Here is a 21,074-nt window from a genome sequence, read left to right on the forward strand (position 1 = left end):
AAAGATCTAAAAATCCCGACTCACTGCAGGCAAATTGCTGACAATCAGTGACAAGTCTATTCCCCATCTCCTATCAGAAACAACGCACGCCAGAACCCAACAGGATGACATTCATGTGGCAAAAGAAAAAAAAAATGTCACTTTAGAATTATATATACGGCCAAATTACTTTTTATAAATGAAGGTAACATAGAGACATTTCCAAATAAGAGCTGAGAAAATTCATCATAAGATCTACACCATCAAAATTATTAAAGAGAATTATTCAGTGATGAAAAATTATAACATATCAACACACAGAAATGAAGAAGATCATAATGGTAAATATGTGGCTAAATATATTTCTTCTCATTTTTAAATTTTTTAAAAGGCTACGGACTGCTTAAACAGAATAATACAATGTAGAGTTTCTAACAAGTAAGAATAAAATGTAGCGCAGTGACAGCACAAAGAATGATAGGTAAAGGTTGGTATACTATTGGTTTTTTTTTTTTTTTATAAGAAGTGGTATAATATATTCACACAAACTATTATATAATAATACTCATACACTTATTTCATATAAATATGTAAGTATATGTGCATACACACACATACACATACATATATTCTGAGCAGGGTCCTTACATTTCAAGAAAGCAGACTCGTTAGGAGGAGGAACATATAAGAACCTACCAGGTAACCCACCGGTTGTGAGTGGTGGGAGTGTTTTAAGGTAGGTAACCAAATGCCCTCCTTCTCTCTCTTTACTTTTAAAGTACATGACATTTGTGCTCCCTGATGAGGAAAAGCATGGATCCTGCTGATAAATGTTTCTGCCACAGCAACTCTAACCCTTGTATCCGATCCCCCCATCCGTTCTAATGCTTTGTCACTTCGTGCTTCAGCCTCCAATCAGCCTCTGTGGTACAAGTCCCAGGAATCAGGAGTGAAATTTAAAGACGGTCACTGCCTATACTCTTCCCTTAACCCAAGAAGCCACTGGAAATCACCCAGAGACCCACTAAGGGAGATGGACATTGTTTCCCAGAAGTAAATAAACCTCAGCTTGTACTTTGGAACAACTGATCGACCGTGCTACCTTGCACAATCTATCGGCACAGGTTACGCGGCGCCTGAACACGATCATGGCAGAGTCACCGGGCCTCATCGCCATTTGCCTTTTAGGATACCTACTCAGTGCTGACTGTACAGGTCTGTTTCCTTTTTCAAGAGTATGCTGGTCATTTAGATATAGAAATGTCTGGGGCTGTCTTCTCCTCTAACTAATGATTACAGGATGTGATAGCAACGTTTAAGATTCTAGTCGTCAGCATGTGAGTTGGTAAGTACTGAATAGATTTACAATGCTGATGGCACTTTCTTTTTTAATGGGCACTGTTAGGCCTGTGATTTGACCAGGCAAATTTGCTTTGAAAACAGTCATCCCCTGGGTTAAAGAAAAATGAAAGTGGGAAAACGTTTTGACCAGGAAATAGCAAAATATGAACACGACGTTAACTCTGTCTTTTGGTTTCTTTTTTTTCTTTTACTCACCCACTTTGAGATCAAAATGGGAGATGTGGGGCGCCTGAGTGGCTCAGTCGGTTAAGCATCCGGCTTTGGCTCAGGTCATGATCTCATGGTTTATGGGTTCGAGCCCCACGTCGTGCTCTGGGCTGACAGCTAGCTCAGAGCCTGGAGCTTGCTTCAGATTCTGTATCTCCTCTCTCTCTGACCCTCTGCTATTCCCGCTGTCTCTCTCTGTCTCTGAAAAAAAAATGGGAGACGTTAAAGTCACAATCGTCTTGTTTACACACGGAGTTTGATTTTTACAGTATCTGGTATGTTTCAAAATTTTAGAACTATAAAATGAGGCAGGCCTGTAACTTTAAATATCCATAAACTCTTATACTTTCAATTTTCAGGGTTACTTAAAATGAAGTCTTCATTTACTAAGTTGTTATTTAGCCCTAAACTTTTTCATGTATTAGGAGAAATAGTATTTTGTCTCTGCTTCTAAACATCTCGTGATTAATACATGGGGAAGCCCAATATTCACTTGAGCAAAACAAGTCCAAGAACACAGATATTGCTTTTTTTTCACAACTTTAGTGACTTTTTAATTTTTGTGTTTATTTTTGAGAAAGAGAGAGAGACAGAGAGAGAGAAAGTGTGCGAGCAGGGGAGGGGCAGAGAGAGAGGGAGACACAGAATCGGAAGCAGGCTCTAGCCTCTGAGCTGTCAGCACAGAGCCCAACGTGGGATCTGAACTCACGGACCGTGAGATCATGACCTAGGCTGAAGTCACCCAGATTGAGACACCCAGGCGCCCCTGAACTTCAGTGGCTTTATGCAGTTCCCAAAGGCACGCACACAGGAGAGGAATTATCCCATTTAGGCAAACAGCGTTTTCTCACAGAAAGCATTTATCACCCTTACTTGTCAACCCACTATAATCAAATCTAGCAGCTGACAGTGCCAGGATCAGGGTGCCAACCCCAAGGGTCCCCGGACAGCAGACTAGCCCTGTGCTTTCCACTCCAGACATGATGTCACACTGAAATGCGGAAATGATGATACGAGAAGGCAAAGGTTAAATCAAACGAGCAAAGTGGGTACGGTGGAGAAATAAAGAAATTTAGCTGGAAAATTCACCAAGTGGGGCATAAAACTAAGCCTTTACACATAGCTCATCAGTGTGAGACGGAGGACGACAAAAGATCCAAGCCCTTCCTTCAATATAAGTGGTGAGATAATGGAGGTTTCAAGAACGCTATTGCTCCCTTGAAAATCCTCAGGCATTGGGGGTGAAAAAAGGACAGATATGGAGTGATGAGGGGCCTAGGATGTCAGAGCTGTGGAAATAATGGCTAGAAGAGATAAACTTGAAGAGACGCTAAATATATGACCGTCAAACAATACTCCGGAGAAAGGCGGTGTGATTCTGGAGTCACTGTAGTCAGAGATAACAGGCCCCTGAGGAGAGAGCCGGGGGAAGTTCCTGAAGGATGGACAGTTCTATCGCAGCACTCTCTCCTACTGGGAAGCTGTCACTGGTTTCTAAAAGCTGTGACCACGAATGGCTTCCGGAGATGTTGCACATTCATGACTGCTGCCATTAGGCATTTGCATCAGGTTAGAATTTTGAAATCCGACCCATTCTGTGGAACCAATTCAATTCTGTAATGTGTACAGACTGAAGAGGCCTTTCATTGAGAACAAATACCAAATGAATGAACAGACGACGGCTTCGATCCGTATGCTTTACAGAACTTCACAAGGCTACTGTGATGTGAGGGGCTGGGGTGAGGTATCAGGGGCGCAGGGGAAATCCAGACTCCCTCTTTGACCGAAAGCACCATGAGGCCAGGTGAGAGATTTGTAATGTAACTACATGGGTATCAGGTGCCACAGGAGCACAAAGGGACATATTAACTGGGAAAACACTCGGCAGATGCACAGGATTTGGGATTGGGGCATAAGAGATGAGTAGGCTCACTGTCCTTTAATGTCTGATCCAGGGCATTCGATGCAGAGAGACTCACCCACATGCAAAGGTCCAGATACACAAAGAATGTGAGGTCTCTCAGGAACTCATGGTATTTTGAATATTAAATATGACTAGCGAGGTAGGATAGCTAAACGGGGTCAGGTCACCAGATAACAAAGGCCTGAGACTAAGGAGTTGGGACAACAGAGCCCAACTGTTGGGTCAACGGAAGCATAACCGTGAAAGGCACCAATGGCTCATCTAGAGTACTTGGCCAGGCAACATTTTTTTTTTACTATTTTTTTTTCTAAAAACATTTTCTATTGTCGTGCCAGTGTAGTTGACAGAGTGCTACATCAGTCTCAGGTGTACAATATAGTGATTCAGCAATTCCAAACGTCACCCTGCACTCACCAAGCCAGGAGAGCTCTTCGGTCACCGTCACCTATCAGGAACCTGGCAACATGCTAGTGAACTGTTGGAGGAAGGGGTGGCGAGACACGGGGTGACTGTCTTGAGGCCGTTGCAATCATCCAGGGAAGGCGCGAGGGCCTGAGCCTGGACATTAGCTGTGTAGACAGAAAAGGAGGAAAGGACTTCCAAGTGACATCGAGGAAGGAGAAATGATAGGACTTTAGCCATCTGGGTATGGAAGGGGAACTGGCTCAGACGAGTGTGGAATACACATCCGGGACGGCCGATGTGACTCCAGGACACAGCACAGTACCAAGGAGCATGGCCAGCGCAGCGTGACTGCCAAAGTCTAAGCCCTGGCTCTGACACTTCAGTGTGTTACCCAGGGCCAGTTACTTAACCTCTCTCAGCCTCCATTTTCCTTGTTTACGAAACTGAGCCGGCAGGATCAATCTCCTGGGGCTGCTGTGAGCATGGAATGAAAATGACGGAATGATGCAAAGCACCATGCCCAGTACTGCAGAAGCCTTAGATAACCCTCAGCTCTGGCTTGTCATGTGACAATGTACAGTTAGGGAAACGGGAGATGATCGGGAATTCAGAAGATGTGTCTGACTAGAGATGGATATGTGGAGCCCATCGGTGTAGAAAGAGCACTTACGACCCTGTGTAAGGATCCAGGGAGGGGGCACAGATAATGTGGGATGTAGCACAGTGCCGGACGGCAGTGAGTGCTCAGAAAATGGTGTTGAGGGGCGCCTGGGTGGCTCAGTCAGTTAAGTAGCCAGCTCCTGGTTTCGGCACAGGTCATGATCTCACAGTTCGTGGGTTCGAGCCACACATCAGGCACTGCCCTAACAGCACAGAGCCTGGTTGGGATTCTCTCTTTCCCTCTCAAAATAAATAAACTAAAAAAAAAAAAAAATGGCGTTGCAAGAGTCAGGACCGGACCAGGGTCCTAAATTCCATGCTCCGCAGGCCTTGGGTGCTTCACCCTAGGCCCAGTCCTGATAAAGTCAAATGGCATTAAAAGGCTGAGGCGGGAACCTGGGAACACTCTGGACATTTAAGGCAGGCAAAGAGGAACGGATTGATTCGAGCAGGGGCTGAGTGACAGGAGTTAGAGCAAAGAGAAGAACAAGAATGGAGTGACTTCATGGAAGGAGAACCCATTAGAAATATTTCAGAGCGCTCAGGACATGCATCAACTCCAAATTATCCTGTAGGAGGTCATCGCCGATCCTGACAATAGTCATTTCATGATGTGCATGGGAGTAAATAAAAGAAAGAGCTACAGAAAAGTGCACAAAGGAGCTAAAAAGGGAATTGTGAAACAGGAAGACGGGCCAGGACGAGAGGAATGGGGAGAAAGAGCGAGCCAGCATACGCCAGGTCCTATCTACACGTATCCGCTCCCCGATCCCATCAACAACACTGGGAGATAAATATTCTTATTATACTACTGCTATACCCATTTGGCCTCTGACCAAGCTAAATTTCACCAGATTGCATCACTTGCCTGACGTCTCCTGGCCAGTAGGTGGTAGATACGGTGTTCAAATCCGGGTGTGGCCAAGGTGACTGCAAACCCCAGGCTTTCTGCTCAGCCACTGTAAGTAGATATAGACGGAGACGCTTTGGTGGGGGCGCCCAGGGCTGAGCAGACGGATTTTGAGGCAGAGAGGAGAGCCTGCTGGGGAGGCCGGGAGGCATCAGTACCTGGTGGCATCCGTCCGCAGCCTGGGGCTCTTGTCCCAAGGTGCTGGGCTGCCTTAGAAGATGACAGGCAGATGGCCGCGTGGATCTTGCAGCTGGCACTGGAGGGGATCGCGGTGGCATGGGAGAAGCAGTGCTGGGAACAGAGAAAGTTGGCAGGAGTTGAAGAGAAAAAGTCTGCTAAATTCAGGAAAAAAGTGAGGCCCCAGAGGACTCGCAGAGCCAGAGAAAAGTGTGGTTGTTGGGGGACCAGAGGTCTCCATAAAGTGAAAGCTGCCAGGAAAATAAGGGAAGATAGTTCAGTTTGTTTCTGTTTGAACTGATGAGAAAGCAGTACCAGAATGCCTAGAAAGTTCATCTTATAGGCATTTGGTCCTGTTGGCATGGTATCGGTCCCTTGAAGAAGGGAACAACTCCAGCAACTTCTTGAGTCCTAGTTATTAACTATAGACATGGAGGGGCAGCTGGGTGGCTCACTTGGTTAAGCATCCAATTCCAGCTCCAGTCGTGATGACACAGTTCGTGAGTTAGAGCCCCACACTGGGCTCTGTGCTGACAGTGCAGAGCCTGGTTGGGATTCTGTCTCACTTTCTCTCTCTGCCCCTCCCCTGCTCGCGCTGTATCTCACTCTCAAAGTAAACAGACTTTAATAAAAATGGTAGTGGGGCGCCTGGGTGGCTCACTTGGTTAAGTGTCTGACTTCAGCTCAGGCCATGATCTCGCAGTTTGTGGGTTCGAGCCCTGCATCAGGCTCTGTGCTGAACGCTTGCTCAGAGCCTGGAGCCTGTCTTCAGATTCTGTGTCTCCTTCTCCCTCTGCCCCTCCCCACTCACAATCTGTCTCACTCTGTCTCTCAGAAATAAGTAAATGTAAAAAAATTTTTTTAAATGATAGATATGGATATGCTTTTTATATCTATCTATCTAGAGAGGCAGAGAGAGAGAGATTTGAGTGTGGGGAGGGAGGGACAGAAGGAGAGAATTAGCTTAGAGACCTCAATCCCCCAGAGTTCAGGACTGCCCCACAGGCAGGCAGAGCTAAAATAAGTCACACCCCGAATCCCAGAGGAAGACTCCTCACCGGAATTCCCATAACACATGGTGTTGTGAGCCTGAAGATAAATTAAGACAATGGTTTCTCTTGAAAATCTAGTGAGAGACACTGGGGCTGCATTTGCGGTGGGACCGTAACCAGGCCTCCGTTGTACTCAGAGAAATTTGTTGCAAAGTCATTTGGGCAACCACATCCTGAGAACACAGCCCGGCCAGGGTGATAGATGGCCGCGCAAGGGTCTGCAATGAGCTATTTCCAAATGATGACAAAGTGTGAAGTGAACTGCTGATTTGAGAATTTTCTTTTTTCATCCAAAGTAAATTCAAATACGATTGAAAAATCTGACCTTTCATTACTGGTGCTCTCTTGACTAAAAGCCAAATTGAATTTTAATTCCTAAAGCTCCGTGTGTATACAGCACCGGTAGGACATCTCTTACGGTTTTGGCTCAAGGCCCCAAAGATAAATTGGCTTTCGGATTCCTTGGATTAAAAACAAAGCCTTTCTTAAGAGAGGTATTTAATTTGCATGATGTTTTCTTTTTCATAAAGCTAAAGAATAGTTCTTTTTAAATTTCAGTTTTTCTTGATCACGAAGATGCCATGAAAATTCTGAGTCGGCCCAAGAGGTATAATTCCGGCAAACTGGAGGAGTTTGTTCAAGGGAACCTTGAGAGAGAATGTATGGAAGAAAAGTGTAGTTTTGAAGAAGCGCGAGAAGTTTTTGAAAACACTGAAAAAACCGTGAGTATTTGCCACATAACATTCTTCAGAGGCAAAGAACAGAAAACCCAGAAAGAAAAAGCAGAAAGGTAGGGGAAAAAAAAGAAAGAAACCTCTCTTCGGAACTTTAAGATATCTGTACACACGTATGTATCATAAATGTTACAGAAGGGAAGGATTCAAATCCGAAACATTTTAGGTACCGCTGTTAACTTGTCCTCTTTTTTCTTTATAGACTGAATTTTGGAAGCAGTATGTTGGTAAGCAATTAATTTTTTCCTCTAGCTGGGACGTAAAACATTGGAGAATTATGTATCTTGTCCCACTCTTCTACCCGAGACTGATGGTGACCTAGGTCAGGTTTACCGCAGGACAGGCGAGATCAGCTGACAGATCACTCCTTCCCAGGGCTCTGCAGAAGCACTGCCGCCTAGCCAAGGCAGCCCGGAGGAGGAAACTAAGACCGGATGTGGGGAGTGAATCAGAGGTGGCAGGTCTTCAGCAGAGAATGCAGAGAACGTGACAATGACCAAGGGCTGCAGTGTTTACTGTCTAGCAAGAGTCCTCCTCCTAGGACGGCCTCCAAGGCTCCCGTGATCATCTGGTCCTCCCTTCCCAGTGGTCCTCTGACCCTCTCCTCCTGGTCACCTCCTCGCACTCTGGGGTGGGAGGAGCGGGGGAAGGGAGGGGTTCCCCAGCCATCCTGGCCTCCCTCCGGCTCCCTGCACCCTACAGGAATGCTTCCACTCTGGCCTTTGATCTGGCTGTTCCTTTAGTGTGCCAGGTTCCCTTCCACCAGGTTCCCCGCGCCTCGCTCCCTCACCTCCTTCAAGCAAATCAACGCCTACTCCCCTCCCCCACAAACCCCCTGGCTGTATTTAACCTCCCATGACTACTTCTTTGCTCAGCCCACCCCCCCACCAGGGCTTGGGCCAAAACCTCGCAAGCACCGTGTTTTGAAGCTGAGCTTCTGCCTTCCAGGTCACAGGCCGCGTGGTTTACTGTACCTTGGGCCAAAATATCTTGGAAACATCAGAGGCATGATTCTGTCCCTACTGCTTTGTCCACCAAAATCGAAGCAAAAAGAAAATAATTCCATGCCACGTGTCACTTGTGGCAAGAAGGAGCCGATGCTCCATCTCTCTGCGGGCTTGTGCCTATTGCGGGGCGCAGGGCCCTGACGCCCACTTCATTCTCTGCCATCGACTCGGCCTGCACAGAGCGTGGCTGAAGCAATTTACGGTGCACAGAGTGCCTGCCCTATTTAATCCTCACACCAACCCTGTGAGCAAAGCATAGTCACCTCATTTTACAGAGGATGCTGAGGCTTAGGGAGGCTAAAAGACTTGCCAAAGGTCACCCAGTTGGGGCAGGGAAGTACAGAGCCCAGAAAAGAACCCAAATTCTCTAATGTGCGAGCCCTTGCTTTCACTATCCCCGCTCCCGGCCTTGAAATCTGAATGCAGTTATTCATTAAACAGCCACCTAGTCACCTTAAACAGGAATCTCTCGCTTGGCAAGGTCTCGTCCCTTGTTGTCGTTGACCCCTGCCGTCCATGGCTTTGCCTGGGCCTAGAGTACACGCAGACAAGCACTCGAAGGGGGGACTGAATGCAGGATAAAACGACACTCGTCTTAAAGATATGTCTCAGCAAATGAGCTGCTGCATTGCTGGCTGCAAGCCCAGACCCTTTCAGTGAAACATCCTAAATAATTCAGCTCCGCTGGTCTATAATATAAAGTGCAAATGTAGCTCATTTTTCAGACCAGTTCAAACATTAATAATAATAAACCAGAGATAACGTATTTTGTTTTCAGAGAACTAGAACAAATTTAACAAGCCGTGCAAAAGCACACTGGATCAAGGGGCAGAGGAGACAAGATCTAACCTTTACCGCCAGCGGACATTCCAGAGAGGGACAATTTCCGAGAAAGGGAGAGGAACCCTGGGTCAATGGGAGCCAATCCACAGTGACAGGGAACATGACAGATGCGCTGGCGACCCCCCTGGAGCACACATACACGCTAGGTGGCAGGGAATGTGACTGACAATGAGAAATGCCTCTTCTGTGGCCCTCTTCTTCCTTCTTTCATTCTTAGGTCAGCTTTTACCTCTTCTTCTTGCAGATCCGGCTCCGATTTTTTCCTTCCTTGGAGCCATTTCTCTTAGCTCTAAGTGTGTACGGGTCTCCCTTCCGGTTCTATTTATCCCTTTCTCCCGAAGCTTCCTTAAAAGCGCGGCTTGAGTGTTCAGAAACCAGATGGAAAGGCTCCCTTCTCATCCTGACCTTTCCCCTCCCGCCAATTCTTTCCTCCTGTTCTCTTCCCACCGGTGTCTTCAAAGGCTCTCAAGGACTCTGGAAACGTACCAACTTCCAGAAAGGCAGACAGGACACGTAGCCAATCTCTACATAAATAAAGCAGATCTTCAGATCTTTTCGTGTTTAATTCTTTGTATTAAAAGTGGTTTCTCACCTGAAGCCAATAGGACACTGCATGTCGATTATCTGAAGTGAAAATAAAAACTTTAACATTTGTTTTTAAATGTATAGAAATTAAAACTGTAAAAAAAAAAACCTTTAAAAAAATAAAAGCTGCCTCTCACTGCTTTACTATTAAAAAGTTAAATGATAACACAAGGAAGCAGATGCATCTGCTGCAAGCTCGGGCTGTCGGTTCCTCAAGTGGAAGTGCCATATGCTACCACGCTCGGCAGGTTGGGCGAGACCTTCGATAAAGTGAAGTGATATGATTAGATTCAGAATGAACTCGCCATCATTCTAGAAGAAAGGAATGAAAACCCTTCTCTCTCTAGGTTCATATAGTCCATTTCTAACCTCAGACCTCTTCCTCCTCTTTCTCTTCCCTTGGGTTGCATAAACTCCGAGCATGCCTTCCCCAGAGCAATTTCGTAGGACAGTATTAGCCTCAGAACCTTTGGGTTGTTTTTAGAAAATCAGGAAGACAGGAGCTTCCAATAAGGAGCAGAATCGGCAGTTCTGGCCCTAAAATCAGGCTCCCCTTCCCGACAAGTCTGTGCAAGGAGGCATTCTAAGAAGTTTCTTTGCTAACTCAACTTCATCTTAACCTGTCTCAAAGATGGAGATCAATGTGAGTCCAATCCATGTTTAAATGGCGGCATATGCAAGGATGGCATTAATTCCTATGAATGCTGGTGTCAGATTGGATTTGAAGGAAAGAACTGTGAGTTAGGTAAGTAACTCTTTTTTTTCAATTTTTTAAATATTTGTTCATTTTTGAAAGAGAGAAAATGCAAGCGGGGGAGGGGTGGAGAGCGAGAGGGAGACACAGAATCTGAAGCAGGCTCCAGGCTCTGAGCTGTCAGCACAGCTCAAAAATCCACAAGCTGTGAGACCGCGACCTGAGCCACAGTCCAATGCTGAACCGACTGAGCCCCACAGGCGTCCTGGTAAGTAACTCTTGATTCCTTGTGTTTCCACGTTTCCTTGTGAAACCAGATGAAACTAGAAAAGGTCATATTTATGTAAAAGTTGCTCTCACAAACATGCTCTTATTGCAGTAAAGAACACTTAACATGAGATCTGCACTCTTAACAAATTATGAAGTGAGCAGTACAGCATTGTTCACTCTAGACACTGTGTCGTTAAGCAAGCACATCTCTAGGACCCATTCAGCTTGCACAGCTCAAACTTTATACACACTGAACAGCAACTCCCCATTTTCCCATTCCCTCAGCCCCTGGCAGGCTCAACTGAAGTCTCTGTTTCTGTGTTTGACTATTTTAGACACCTCAGATGAGTGAAATCATGCAGGATTTGTCCTGTGACTGCCTTCACCCACGTTGTCGCATAGGACAGGATTTCCTTCTTTGAGAAGGCTGAAAAATATTCCAGTGTATAAACCATATACTTCCAAAGCTTATAAACATTGTGTCTGTAGCCATCGCTTCTTGGATGAGTTCAAGAAACTACAGTGAGGGGAATAATAATATTTGGTAGCTAAGAGGATGTGGTAATGATGCCCCGCCTTGCTATTAACCCTCAATACAACCATATTTGGTCAGTACCATTATTATCCCCATCCTCTGCAGACAAGGAAACCACAGCTGAAACAGCTCAGAATCATAGAGTCAATAAGTGGTTGAGCCAGAATTTGAACTTCAGCTTCTCTGACCAAAACCTACACTTCTAACTACTATCCACAAGATGCAAAGAAAAGCGAACCCATAAAATTGTTTGAGCTCATGACGAAAGTGTTATCAACATGGGCAGTGGAAGTTGATTAAGGACAGAATCGAGATACTGTGAGGCCAAGTCTCCATAAAACAGGTGCTTCACATGTTAAATTTGTTCACAAAAATCAGAGCTCACTTCCGAATTTGACCACATGGATTACACTGACAGTTACATACCAAACCCAGGAGCACTATGCAGCATCCTTTCTGCTCGTAGTCTAGAATCTTTTTTTATTATTATTATTTTTTTTTTGACTGAGGTTTTGTCAACTGGAGCATTAAATCCCAAAGTCCTCTCCTACTTGCTTATTATCTCTGGACGCAAGATTACCGGTATTATGGTAGTAAAAGACCCGCCATGCTAAATACGTATCCTCTTTCTACTCTGAAACTCCAGAAGAATGGAGATGCAATCCTAGGGAAAGAATTTAACAGCACAGCTAACGTGACTAAGGGCAAAGAGCAGAAAATTAGCAGGAGTCTATTAAGACTTTCCAGCCATCCTCCTGACAGGCAGATGAAAAAGGTAGAAAACAAAATGAAAGTCAGCAGCTGCGGTTGTCCAACAGGGAAAGGAAAAAAAAGTCACCTGTAATGTCATTTAGAAATCTTTTCAGCACTAAAGAGAACTCCGGTGATCGTCTTCCTTTGAGAGCTGTAAGATGAAAAAGAATAGAAGAGAAGAAAAGGAAAAAGCGGCCAGGCAAAAACCCAGAAAGAGTGGATGCAGGTGGATGATCCCTGGCTTGGAAGCCCACCCCGTCAGATTTCCCAGGGCCTATGGGTGTGGTCACGATTCCCGCGGCGCTTTCATCTGAAAGGTGCTAATTTCAAATTCAGACTTACCCAGACAAATCTGATCCTGCTAGTATGGAAACATACGGAAATCTTTGGAGTAGTTATTCATTATCAGCTTAAAAATATAACCATTGAGCTGAGGGAATGAATAACTCAATTAGTCTCTACTAAAAATGAAGGGCACACTAGTAAAGTATAATTGAAAACAGTGGTTAGTGAGGTGCCTGGCTGACTACCGCGCAATTCTTGATCTCGTGGTCATGAGTTCAAGCCCCATGTTGGGTGTAGCGCTTACTTTAGAAAATAAAATGAAATAAAATTAGGAGCAATTTGAAAAAAACAGTGTCTAGCATTAAATGTCCCTAATGTCTTTAGTTTAAAATAAAGACACTTCAGGGGCACCTGGGTGGCTTAGTTGATTGAGCATCTGACTCTTGGTTTTGGCTTAGGGCATGATCTCACAGTTTGTAAGTTCGAGCCCCATATTGGGCTCTGCACTGACAGTGTGAAGCCTGCTTAGGAGTCTCTTTCCCCTCCCCCTTTCCAAGCTCGCGCTCTCGCTCATTCGCTCTCTCTCTCACTCAAAATAATTAAGTACACTTAAAAATAAAACAAAGACACTGTAATGGAGAATTGCCCCAAGGAATATAAATGTAAGCACAAAACTTCTATAGCATGTTCTGTCGCCGGGTGAAGCTACGGGCCACACTGCAGAAGCGCTATGTCTACAGCTGCCATCATCTCAGACCTCAGGGCCCCCCCCACTCTGCTGTGGTCAGAGCTCCGCAGTGGCACCACATCTCCCACCACACCTGGCCTCTGGGGAGCCTCGATCTCCCCCAGCCTGCCTGATCAAGGTCTAGAGAAATCCTCTTGGCACAGTTCAGAAACAAAGTGGGGATCCTCTCAAAAGTCTCTTTACCTCAGACACCGGAGGGAAGCAATAGCATATACCAACTCCCACTTAAGCCGTCGCTTCAAACTCATCTACAGACTGATCTCAAAGGCTGCTAAGTGGCACAGTTTATAGAGAACTGAGGCCCCGAGTTTCCTGCCCCACCCTTCTCTTGGGGGGGGGCGATTTCCATTGTCAAGATCTTGTTGTTTGCCTTTTCCCTTGTTCATCGGGCTCCTCTCCAGAGAGAGAGGTACATTGAGGCCATGCTTTCTAGTTAAAAGAATAACAATTAATTGGCTATTGTGTCCCTTGTGGTTAGAATAATGACCACTGTATGTTGCCATTTACACATTACATCTGAGGCCATTCAGATAGATCAAGGTGTCTAAGAACTTGGGTCACTCTCGTCCCCTCTAAAGATTATAAGAGGCATCTACCTACAGTAAGTGAGGATGGAGAGAAAAACAAAATCACAAGCAATGTAAACACTTTTTTCACTCTGGTAACACATCGCAGACAGCATGCTCTTAGTTACCGAGTATTTCTGTGGGATGAAGAAAATACCTGGAGTTTAGCTGAATGACAGCATAGCGATGGCAAGCTTATGAAACAGAACATCTTCCGTCCACGCTTTGGTTTTCCGTTGACTGAATGTGTGGGGGAGGATGAAGGCAGAGTGAAATAAAGCCGAACCGGAGAACTCTGGCGGCAGGCGTGAGGGACTTAGAAGGAGGTCTTTGTGCTAACGTGAAGGGGAGGAACAGATGTGTTGAGAGGCTCAGCAGATGGTCTAGGCACAGAGACAAGCCGCAAGACCAGAGAGGACCCATACCCAATACAGCACCTGACATCTAAATGCTCAACAAAGCATTGATGACTGAGCCCCTGAGTGACTGTTCTTTAGATCTGGTACTAGGGACATCTCCACTGCAATTCCTTGTGCTATTATTCTGTTTCCAGAAGCCACCCAGGTGCCCCTGCCTCCCCTTAATTCCTTAAGAGTCAGTGAGGAACATTATTGTCCTTTGAGAGCAAAAAGACTGCTGATCAGACAGCACTATTTCCCACTGCACACACAACCCAAGCCAGAAAGAAAGATAACAGATGAGGGAAATGGTAGATAGGTCTAATCACTTAGCCAAGAACACGGAAGCAGAAATGGGAAAGCCACACTGAGTCCATTCATTCCCGCCTGTGCATGGCCTGAGCCAAATCGGGTCACAGCATCCCCCACCTACCTCTGTTGACTTACCCCAATGTCATATTGACTGAACACTTTCTACAGGTGGTATTTGACTTGGCTGAACACTTTAGTGTTGCTTGGTAGCAAAAAAATGATAGCCAATAACATGAAAAGGGCCAGGGATGTAATCACCTTGAGTCAGGAGAAAGGTCTTTGAAAAATAAAAACAAAGGACCAGTTCTCATCTTTTGGATTATGCATTTAGTGCATTATTGGCAGCAGAGGTTAAAGCCCAGGGCTGGGTCTTTTGCCTCCCTGGCAGCAGTTGGTTTGCCTTCCCCTCAATTCCTGTTTAGGGTCCACACCCAATGTGGAGCCCAACGCAGGGCTTGAACGCATGACCCTGAGATCAAGACCTGAGCAGAGATGAAGAATCAGACACTCAACAGATCGAGCCACCCAGGTGCCCCTGCCTCCCCTTAATTCCTGAAGAGTCAGTAAGGAACATGAGCAAATTATTACATTAATGTATGCTAGCCTAGGTAAAATAGATTTAGAAAATTTACATCTGTCACTCAAGAATCCATAATATAGTCCAAAACCATATAATCACTCTTTTAGCCTGGATTCCTCCAGGAAGAAAAAAAAAAGGAGTGTGTGACTCAAGCTTATTTATTAGGGAGCAAGAGTAAGGGACAGGTGGGTGAGGCAGGGAGAAAAGGAGAACCAAGAAGACAGTCATCTGTCCTCATCTGCGACTGATTACTGGATCTCTTGGGGCTGTTTTCCCAGGAACCACAGGAATTGGCCTCAGGCCAGTCCATCTGGGAGCGGGGAAGAAGGGAAAGAGTTTGTCCATCAGCATCTGTCCCACGGTGGGGGAAAAGTTTAGTCGAGGGGATATTAACTCCCCCCACATGTCCAGCTTGTACGTCCTGGGGCACTGGAGAGGCTGTACAATGCCGTGCCTTAGCCTCAATAGGGAAGAGCCAAGGTAAGAGGGGAGAGGCCCGTAGTGCAGATAGGAGCCCAGGCAATTCAAGGCTGCACCCGTGTAAGGTCAGGGGCAGTCGATGCAGAGCTGACTGCCACAGTGCTGGGAAAGGACACCGATGAGGCTGAGAGGAACAAAGGAGGTACACAGGAAGTGTCTAATACAGTCACTCGTCTTCAGACTCTCCATGGTCTAACTGCATTGCAAGTGAGCATTTCTACTGGAAGCTGTCGAGCAGGTAGGAAGGGGAAAGGGATCTCCTAGTCGGTGTGTTCTGTGCTGCTCTAGAGGCAGAAATAGGCCCCAGGGCAGAGCCCTTTTCTCGGAACTCAGGAGGTCTCAGCTAGCCAGCCCTAAACTCTGCTATCAAGACTGCATCAAAGAAGCAAAGGGAAAGCGCGGTAATTTTAAAAAATGCCAAATAAGATGGCAGGAATAAGCCGAAGATATCAGAAATCAGAACCAATATGCATTGGGTTAATGGCAAATTTTCAGGCCGGAGTTGGAAACCGAATTGTATTCAGATGACAAGACAGGCATCTAAAATAAAATTATACGAGGAGGCTAAAATAAAGGGATATAAAAAGATTTTTAGGTAAATGCTAACAAAAAGAAGCCGGTGAAGCAATCTTAGCATCACACAAAATAGAATCCAAGACAAAATGTATTATAAGAGACAAAGAACAACGCTTCCTATGAATAAGGGAGACCGTATAGGAAAGTCAAGAAACTGTGGGCCACTAGAACACTCGTCATTGCCAACACAGAATGTCTTTAGCCACCTTAAAGGACCCAATTTCATTCGCTTGTGTTGATCTATACCCACCTCAGCCAGCTTCACGTGTGCTTAGGTAAATTGGATTCTATTAAAACTGTGAACTTCTATTCAGCAAAATCCACTGCGACAAAATCACAAGTCGGAGTGGGAGAAGAAACTTGAAATACTTAGGTCCAAGAACTGGAACTCTCACACACGGATGGTGGGAATTTAAATTTGTACATTGATGTTAGAAAACTCACGGGGCAGTGTCTACTAAACCTGAACATAGGATCCAATAACTGCACTCATTGGTATATATCCAGTATTTGCACGCATGTTCCCAAAAGATATAAGAATATCCATTACAGCATTATGCATAAGAGGCAAAAACTGGAAACTCGCCTCAAATATTCATCAACAGTAAAATGGATAAAGATAGTAATATTCACACAATGGCATACAACACAGCACGTCAATGACCTGCTTTTGTACAAAGAACACGGCCGAGTCTCACCAAGTATTAAATGAAAGACACAGAGGAGCGCACATCTTGAGCTTCTATTGATGTAAAGATCGCCAACAGGCAAAATTCACTGTTCGAATCTGGGGGTAATGGCCCCGTTGGAAAGGAGGAACGGTGTAGTAGTAGAAGGCAGCTTTACAAGAGTTTCTGGTCCATTTGGTGTTTAAACAGGTGCACACGCTTTGTGAAAATTCACCGTGAGGCTTTGGGGATTTCTCTGAATGTAGATTATCCTCTAACCAACGGGGTTTTTTTTTTTCATTGTAGTCCAAGATTTTGTGAAAGCACAATATCCAAACCTTCAGTTTTATGCCAAATCAAATATATTGCTGCCCTTTTTATGCCTTATTAAGAATTTTATCTTTCTTTCTACACTTAGCTCAAGGCTCCCAAGCCTCTCGCCATGAATGCCCCCTGCTTAGATCCGACGTATACATGAGTGAGGAGTTTCGTGTACTTTCAAGAAATGCATGTGAACTGATGCTATTGCTGGTGATCTGGCTTCCTTTCAGATGTAACATGCAACATCAAGAATGGCAGGTGCAAGCAGTTTTGTAAACTGGACGCTGGTAACAAGGTGGTTTGTTCCTGTACTACTGGATACTATCTTGCCGAGGACCAGAAGTCCTGTGAACCAGCAGGTCAAAACCTAAATGTGTTTGTTTGTTTGTTTGTTTGTTTGTTTTAAAGCTAGGGGGATGCAATCTCCAAATCTATATTTGAGCCTTCAGCATTTTAACTAGCCTACGTACTTTTATAATCCCTACTTGTTTCTTTTTCCTTTTAAATAATTTTGGTGTTTTGTTAATTACAGTTAGACAACTATTTTCCTGATATATTTCTTTAATGTTCGTTTTTGTTTGAGAGAGAAAGAGAGAGAGATTGCATGAGCCCGGGAGGTGCAGAGAGAGGTGGGGATAGAGGATCTGAAGCAGGTCCCACGCTGACAGCAGAGAGCCCGATGTGGGGCTTGAACTCACAAACCATGAGATCATGACCTGAGCCAAAGTCTGATGCTCAACCAACAGAGCCACCCTGGCGCCCCTCTCTTTTGAGATCATAGAAAGGATTAGTAGCCAGGGCGTGGCTGGCTTACTGTGGGAACGTTATTTCCTATCCCTGGGTTTCGAGCGGAGCTTACACTCTTGGACACTGGATGGTTCTGACAACCATCTGTTACAAGATGTGCCATGCTGACTCACACGGTCCATCTACACAGCAGTGAACGAAACAATATTTCCCAGTTGTGTCGGCCAGGCCACCACGCTGACAGCTGACTGGTGTACTCAGAACATCTCTACCCCATGCTCATAGTGCTCGTCTCTGAAAATGAAAGCAAGAGAAGCTTTGATTAAAAAAAAAAAAAGTAGGCTTCACAGGATCAATAATATTTGATAAATGAGGGGCCTTTTTGAAGCAAACTAGATATAATTTCTTTTGCATTTTCAAAGCCTGATCCTAAACGGGCTACATTAAATTGTGCAGCGATCCTCTGGAACTGGGTTCGATACCTATCTCACCAGAGCACCCAGCAGCGGAAATTGAAGAAACGACCAGAGGCCAAGGGGATACATGCTGCTGCAACTAAGATGAAGAGCAGCCTGTAATGCTGGAGGGACGTCCCCACCTGTCCCCTGCCTGGGTCCTCACTTGCCGTGCCTCACAGCTTGCTCACCGCCCAGGACAATAGCTATATGTTTTAACCTTCACATTTGAAGTCGTTTTAAAAATAAAATGTTTTATATTTGCACAAAAAAAAAAAAATTCAAGGGGCACCTGGATGGCTCAGTCAGTTAAGCGTCCGGCTTCAGCTTGGGTCATGATCTCACAGTTCGTGGGTTCGAGCCCCACATCGGGCTCTGCTGACAGCTCAGAGCCTGGAGCCTGCTTCGGATTCTGTGTCTCCCTCTCTCTCTGACCCTCCCCTGCTCACACTATCTCTCTCTGTCCCTCAAAAATAAATTAAAAAACATTTTAAAAAGTTTTAAAAAATTGCAAAATCTAACTTGCAGTGCAGACAGATGGCTAAACCCTTACACGCTCTTCCACGTTAGAAGAAAAAAAAAAAAAAGGATTGAGAACCACCTCTAACTATTAAGTGTTGTATCTGAATATAGCCTTATCTTTAGCAAAGTAGGCCAAACCTAAAATAAGCTCTTCTGCTGTTCAATAGGAATGGTCCTTTTTCTCGAGCCATTGTTGATGATTTATATTTATACATAAGTATTTTGAACTAATTTTCTGTTTTCCCAACCACATGCGGTCTTCATGATACTTTGCTGCAGCTGGTTGCTATAGAAATGTCTGTTACAAGGCTAGAAAGAACGTGTGGCTAGAAAGAACGTGAGAAATGAAATGTGAGGTGACTTTACTTGACTACAAATTTCCATTCTGGTTGTCCCCAGTGTATCAGAAGATGATTTCCTGTCTTTAGGAAATACACTGACCCAAGGTAAAAGGGTGGCCAGGTCCTGGGTGGATGTGGCTGTGATAATCACATTTTTTTTCCGTTTATTTATTTAAGTCATCTCTATACCCACTGTGGGGCTCCAACTCATGACCCGAGGTCAAGGGTTGCATGCCCTTCCAACTGAGCCAGCCAGGGGCCCCAGGCATTTATTTGGTTAATACTTAACCAAGCCAAATAATTAAACCATGATTTCTTCCCAGCAGATCCCTCAATCCGCCTTGCAGTCTAGACAGCATTCAGGTCCACAAAAGAAATTCTGGTTCCCAAAAAGCAGGCGAAATCTCAACTACCTAATTCTAAAGTTAAAGTTCATGGCATCCACCACTCATCAGAATTCTATTTAGGGACAGGCCTTGCAACTAATTAGTAAAGAAACACCACAGAAAAGTCATGAGACTTTACCAAACTCTTACAAAATTGGATTCTGAAACCTATTCTATTTCCGTAAAGATGATGGACTCCTGAGCCAAATGTTCTTTTCATGAAGGGTTTGAAAACTTTCCATGAAAATAATGCAATTAACCTTTTAGTTTGAGACTATATTCATTGATTAGATTTTTTGAATATTGATGGGCCTGCTTCTCAGAAGTGACAAGGATGGCTCTCATTCTCGATTTCTGTAATATAGGCTCCGCTTGCCAACGAGAAATATCAGAACACTAATTTTTTCCCCTCATTTTTCTAGTGCCATTTCCATGCGGAAGAGTTTCTGTCCCGCACATTTCTACGCACACCCGCTCTGAAATCTTTTATTCCACTACGGACTATGAAAATGCCACTGAAGCTGAAAACAATTCGGATAACGCCACCCAACCATTCAACGACCTGACTCGAATTGTTGGTGGGAAAACTGCCCAACCAGGCCAATTCCCTTGGCAGGTACTCTATATTAATGGTGTGTCAAAACTGGAGCCAGGGGGTAAGGGACAGGCCGGGGTGGCGGGGGGGGCTCTGGCTAGAACACCAGGCAGATCTATTGGGGTGGGGGAAGTGTTTAGGCAAGTTTCAGCGTAAGCAATAGGAAGAAGCCCTCAGTGGTGGGGAGTTGGTAAAGGAAAAGCCCGGAGACATTTACTACACCAGGTCAAGGCGAGTGTGACTTCACGGAAAGAGCAGGGCAGCATTCCACACACGCAGTAGGGAGGAGGTCCGGAAGCGAGGGCACGCACCCTGGGTACAGGGTACCTCAGCTTCAGCTCGTGAGAACTGGTGAGAGAAAGTCCCCAGGTCCGGAGAAACTGATTTTGAAGGGATTTTTAAAAGGACTGACATGGGAAGGAGTAAGGCAAGAACTGGGTTACTGAGACAGGGGCTTGGTTGAAGGCTCAAAGAGAGTACCAGCATCAGAATCGCATGAAAACGTATTAGCAATGCAAATTTTTGAGTCCTACCTTAAAACCTACTGAAGCAGAATCTCTGGGGGTAGGGGGGAGGAGAACTGGGGAGGGAGGAAGGACGGCAACTGGGTGCTAGCTAACCAGCACTTTGGGTGACCCTGATGAGTACTACAATTTGAAACCAAAGGAACCAAACACCAAACAGTGAACACGTGGTTCCTAGTCCCACATTTCTCCAGGTGTGATCTGCAGACAACTCGCATGAGAAGCACCTGTGTCCACTTCTGGGCCAATGACCAAGAGCTAGATTTGTAACAGAACTTGCAACTGACCCTACAACTAAAGCCTAAGTGATTCTGAGAGTAGAAGCAGTCCCCACCCCCACACCACCTCCCCCCACCCAAAGCAAGTTGCCAAGCTGGTCCTTATATAAAGTCGTGCTGTCCAATAACGTAACTACTAACCACATGTTGCTATTTAAATCTAAACACCGTTAAGAAAAACTAAAAATTCATCCC

The 21,074-nt window shown here is 45.2% G+C and overlaps 1 protein-coding gene across 1 annotated transcript in view; it reads left to right on the forward strand.

Moving 5' to 3' along the window:
* The first annotated feature begins 887 nt into the window (after positions 1-887).
* Positions 888-21,074, forward strand: part of F9 (coagulation factor IX) — a 30,098-nt gene continuing 9,911 nt past the window's right edge. The window contains exons 1-6 of the mRNA XM_029930474.1: positions 888-1,194; positions 7,235-7,398; positions 7,613-7,637; positions 10,477-10,590; positions 17,262-17,390; positions 19,905-20,098. Of these exons, the coding sequence (XP_029786334.1) occupies positions 1,128-1,194; positions 7,235-7,398; positions 7,613-7,637; positions 10,477-10,590; positions 17,262-17,390; positions 19,905-20,098 (693 nt within the window). The 5' untranslated portion in view covers positions 888-1,127. The remainder of the gene's footprint in view (positions 1,195-7,234; positions 7,399-7,612; positions 7,638-10,476; positions 10,591-17,261; positions 17,391-19,904; positions 20,099-21,074) is intronic.

This window comes from Suricata suricatta, chromosome X, assembly GCF_006229205.1.
Source record: "Suricata suricatta isolate VVHF042 chromosome X, meerkat_22Aug2017_6uvM2_HiC, whole genome shotgun sequence".
NCBI classification, from domain to species: domain Eukaryota; kingdom Metazoa; phylum Chordata; class Mammalia; order Carnivora; family Herpestidae; genus Suricata; species Suricata suricatta.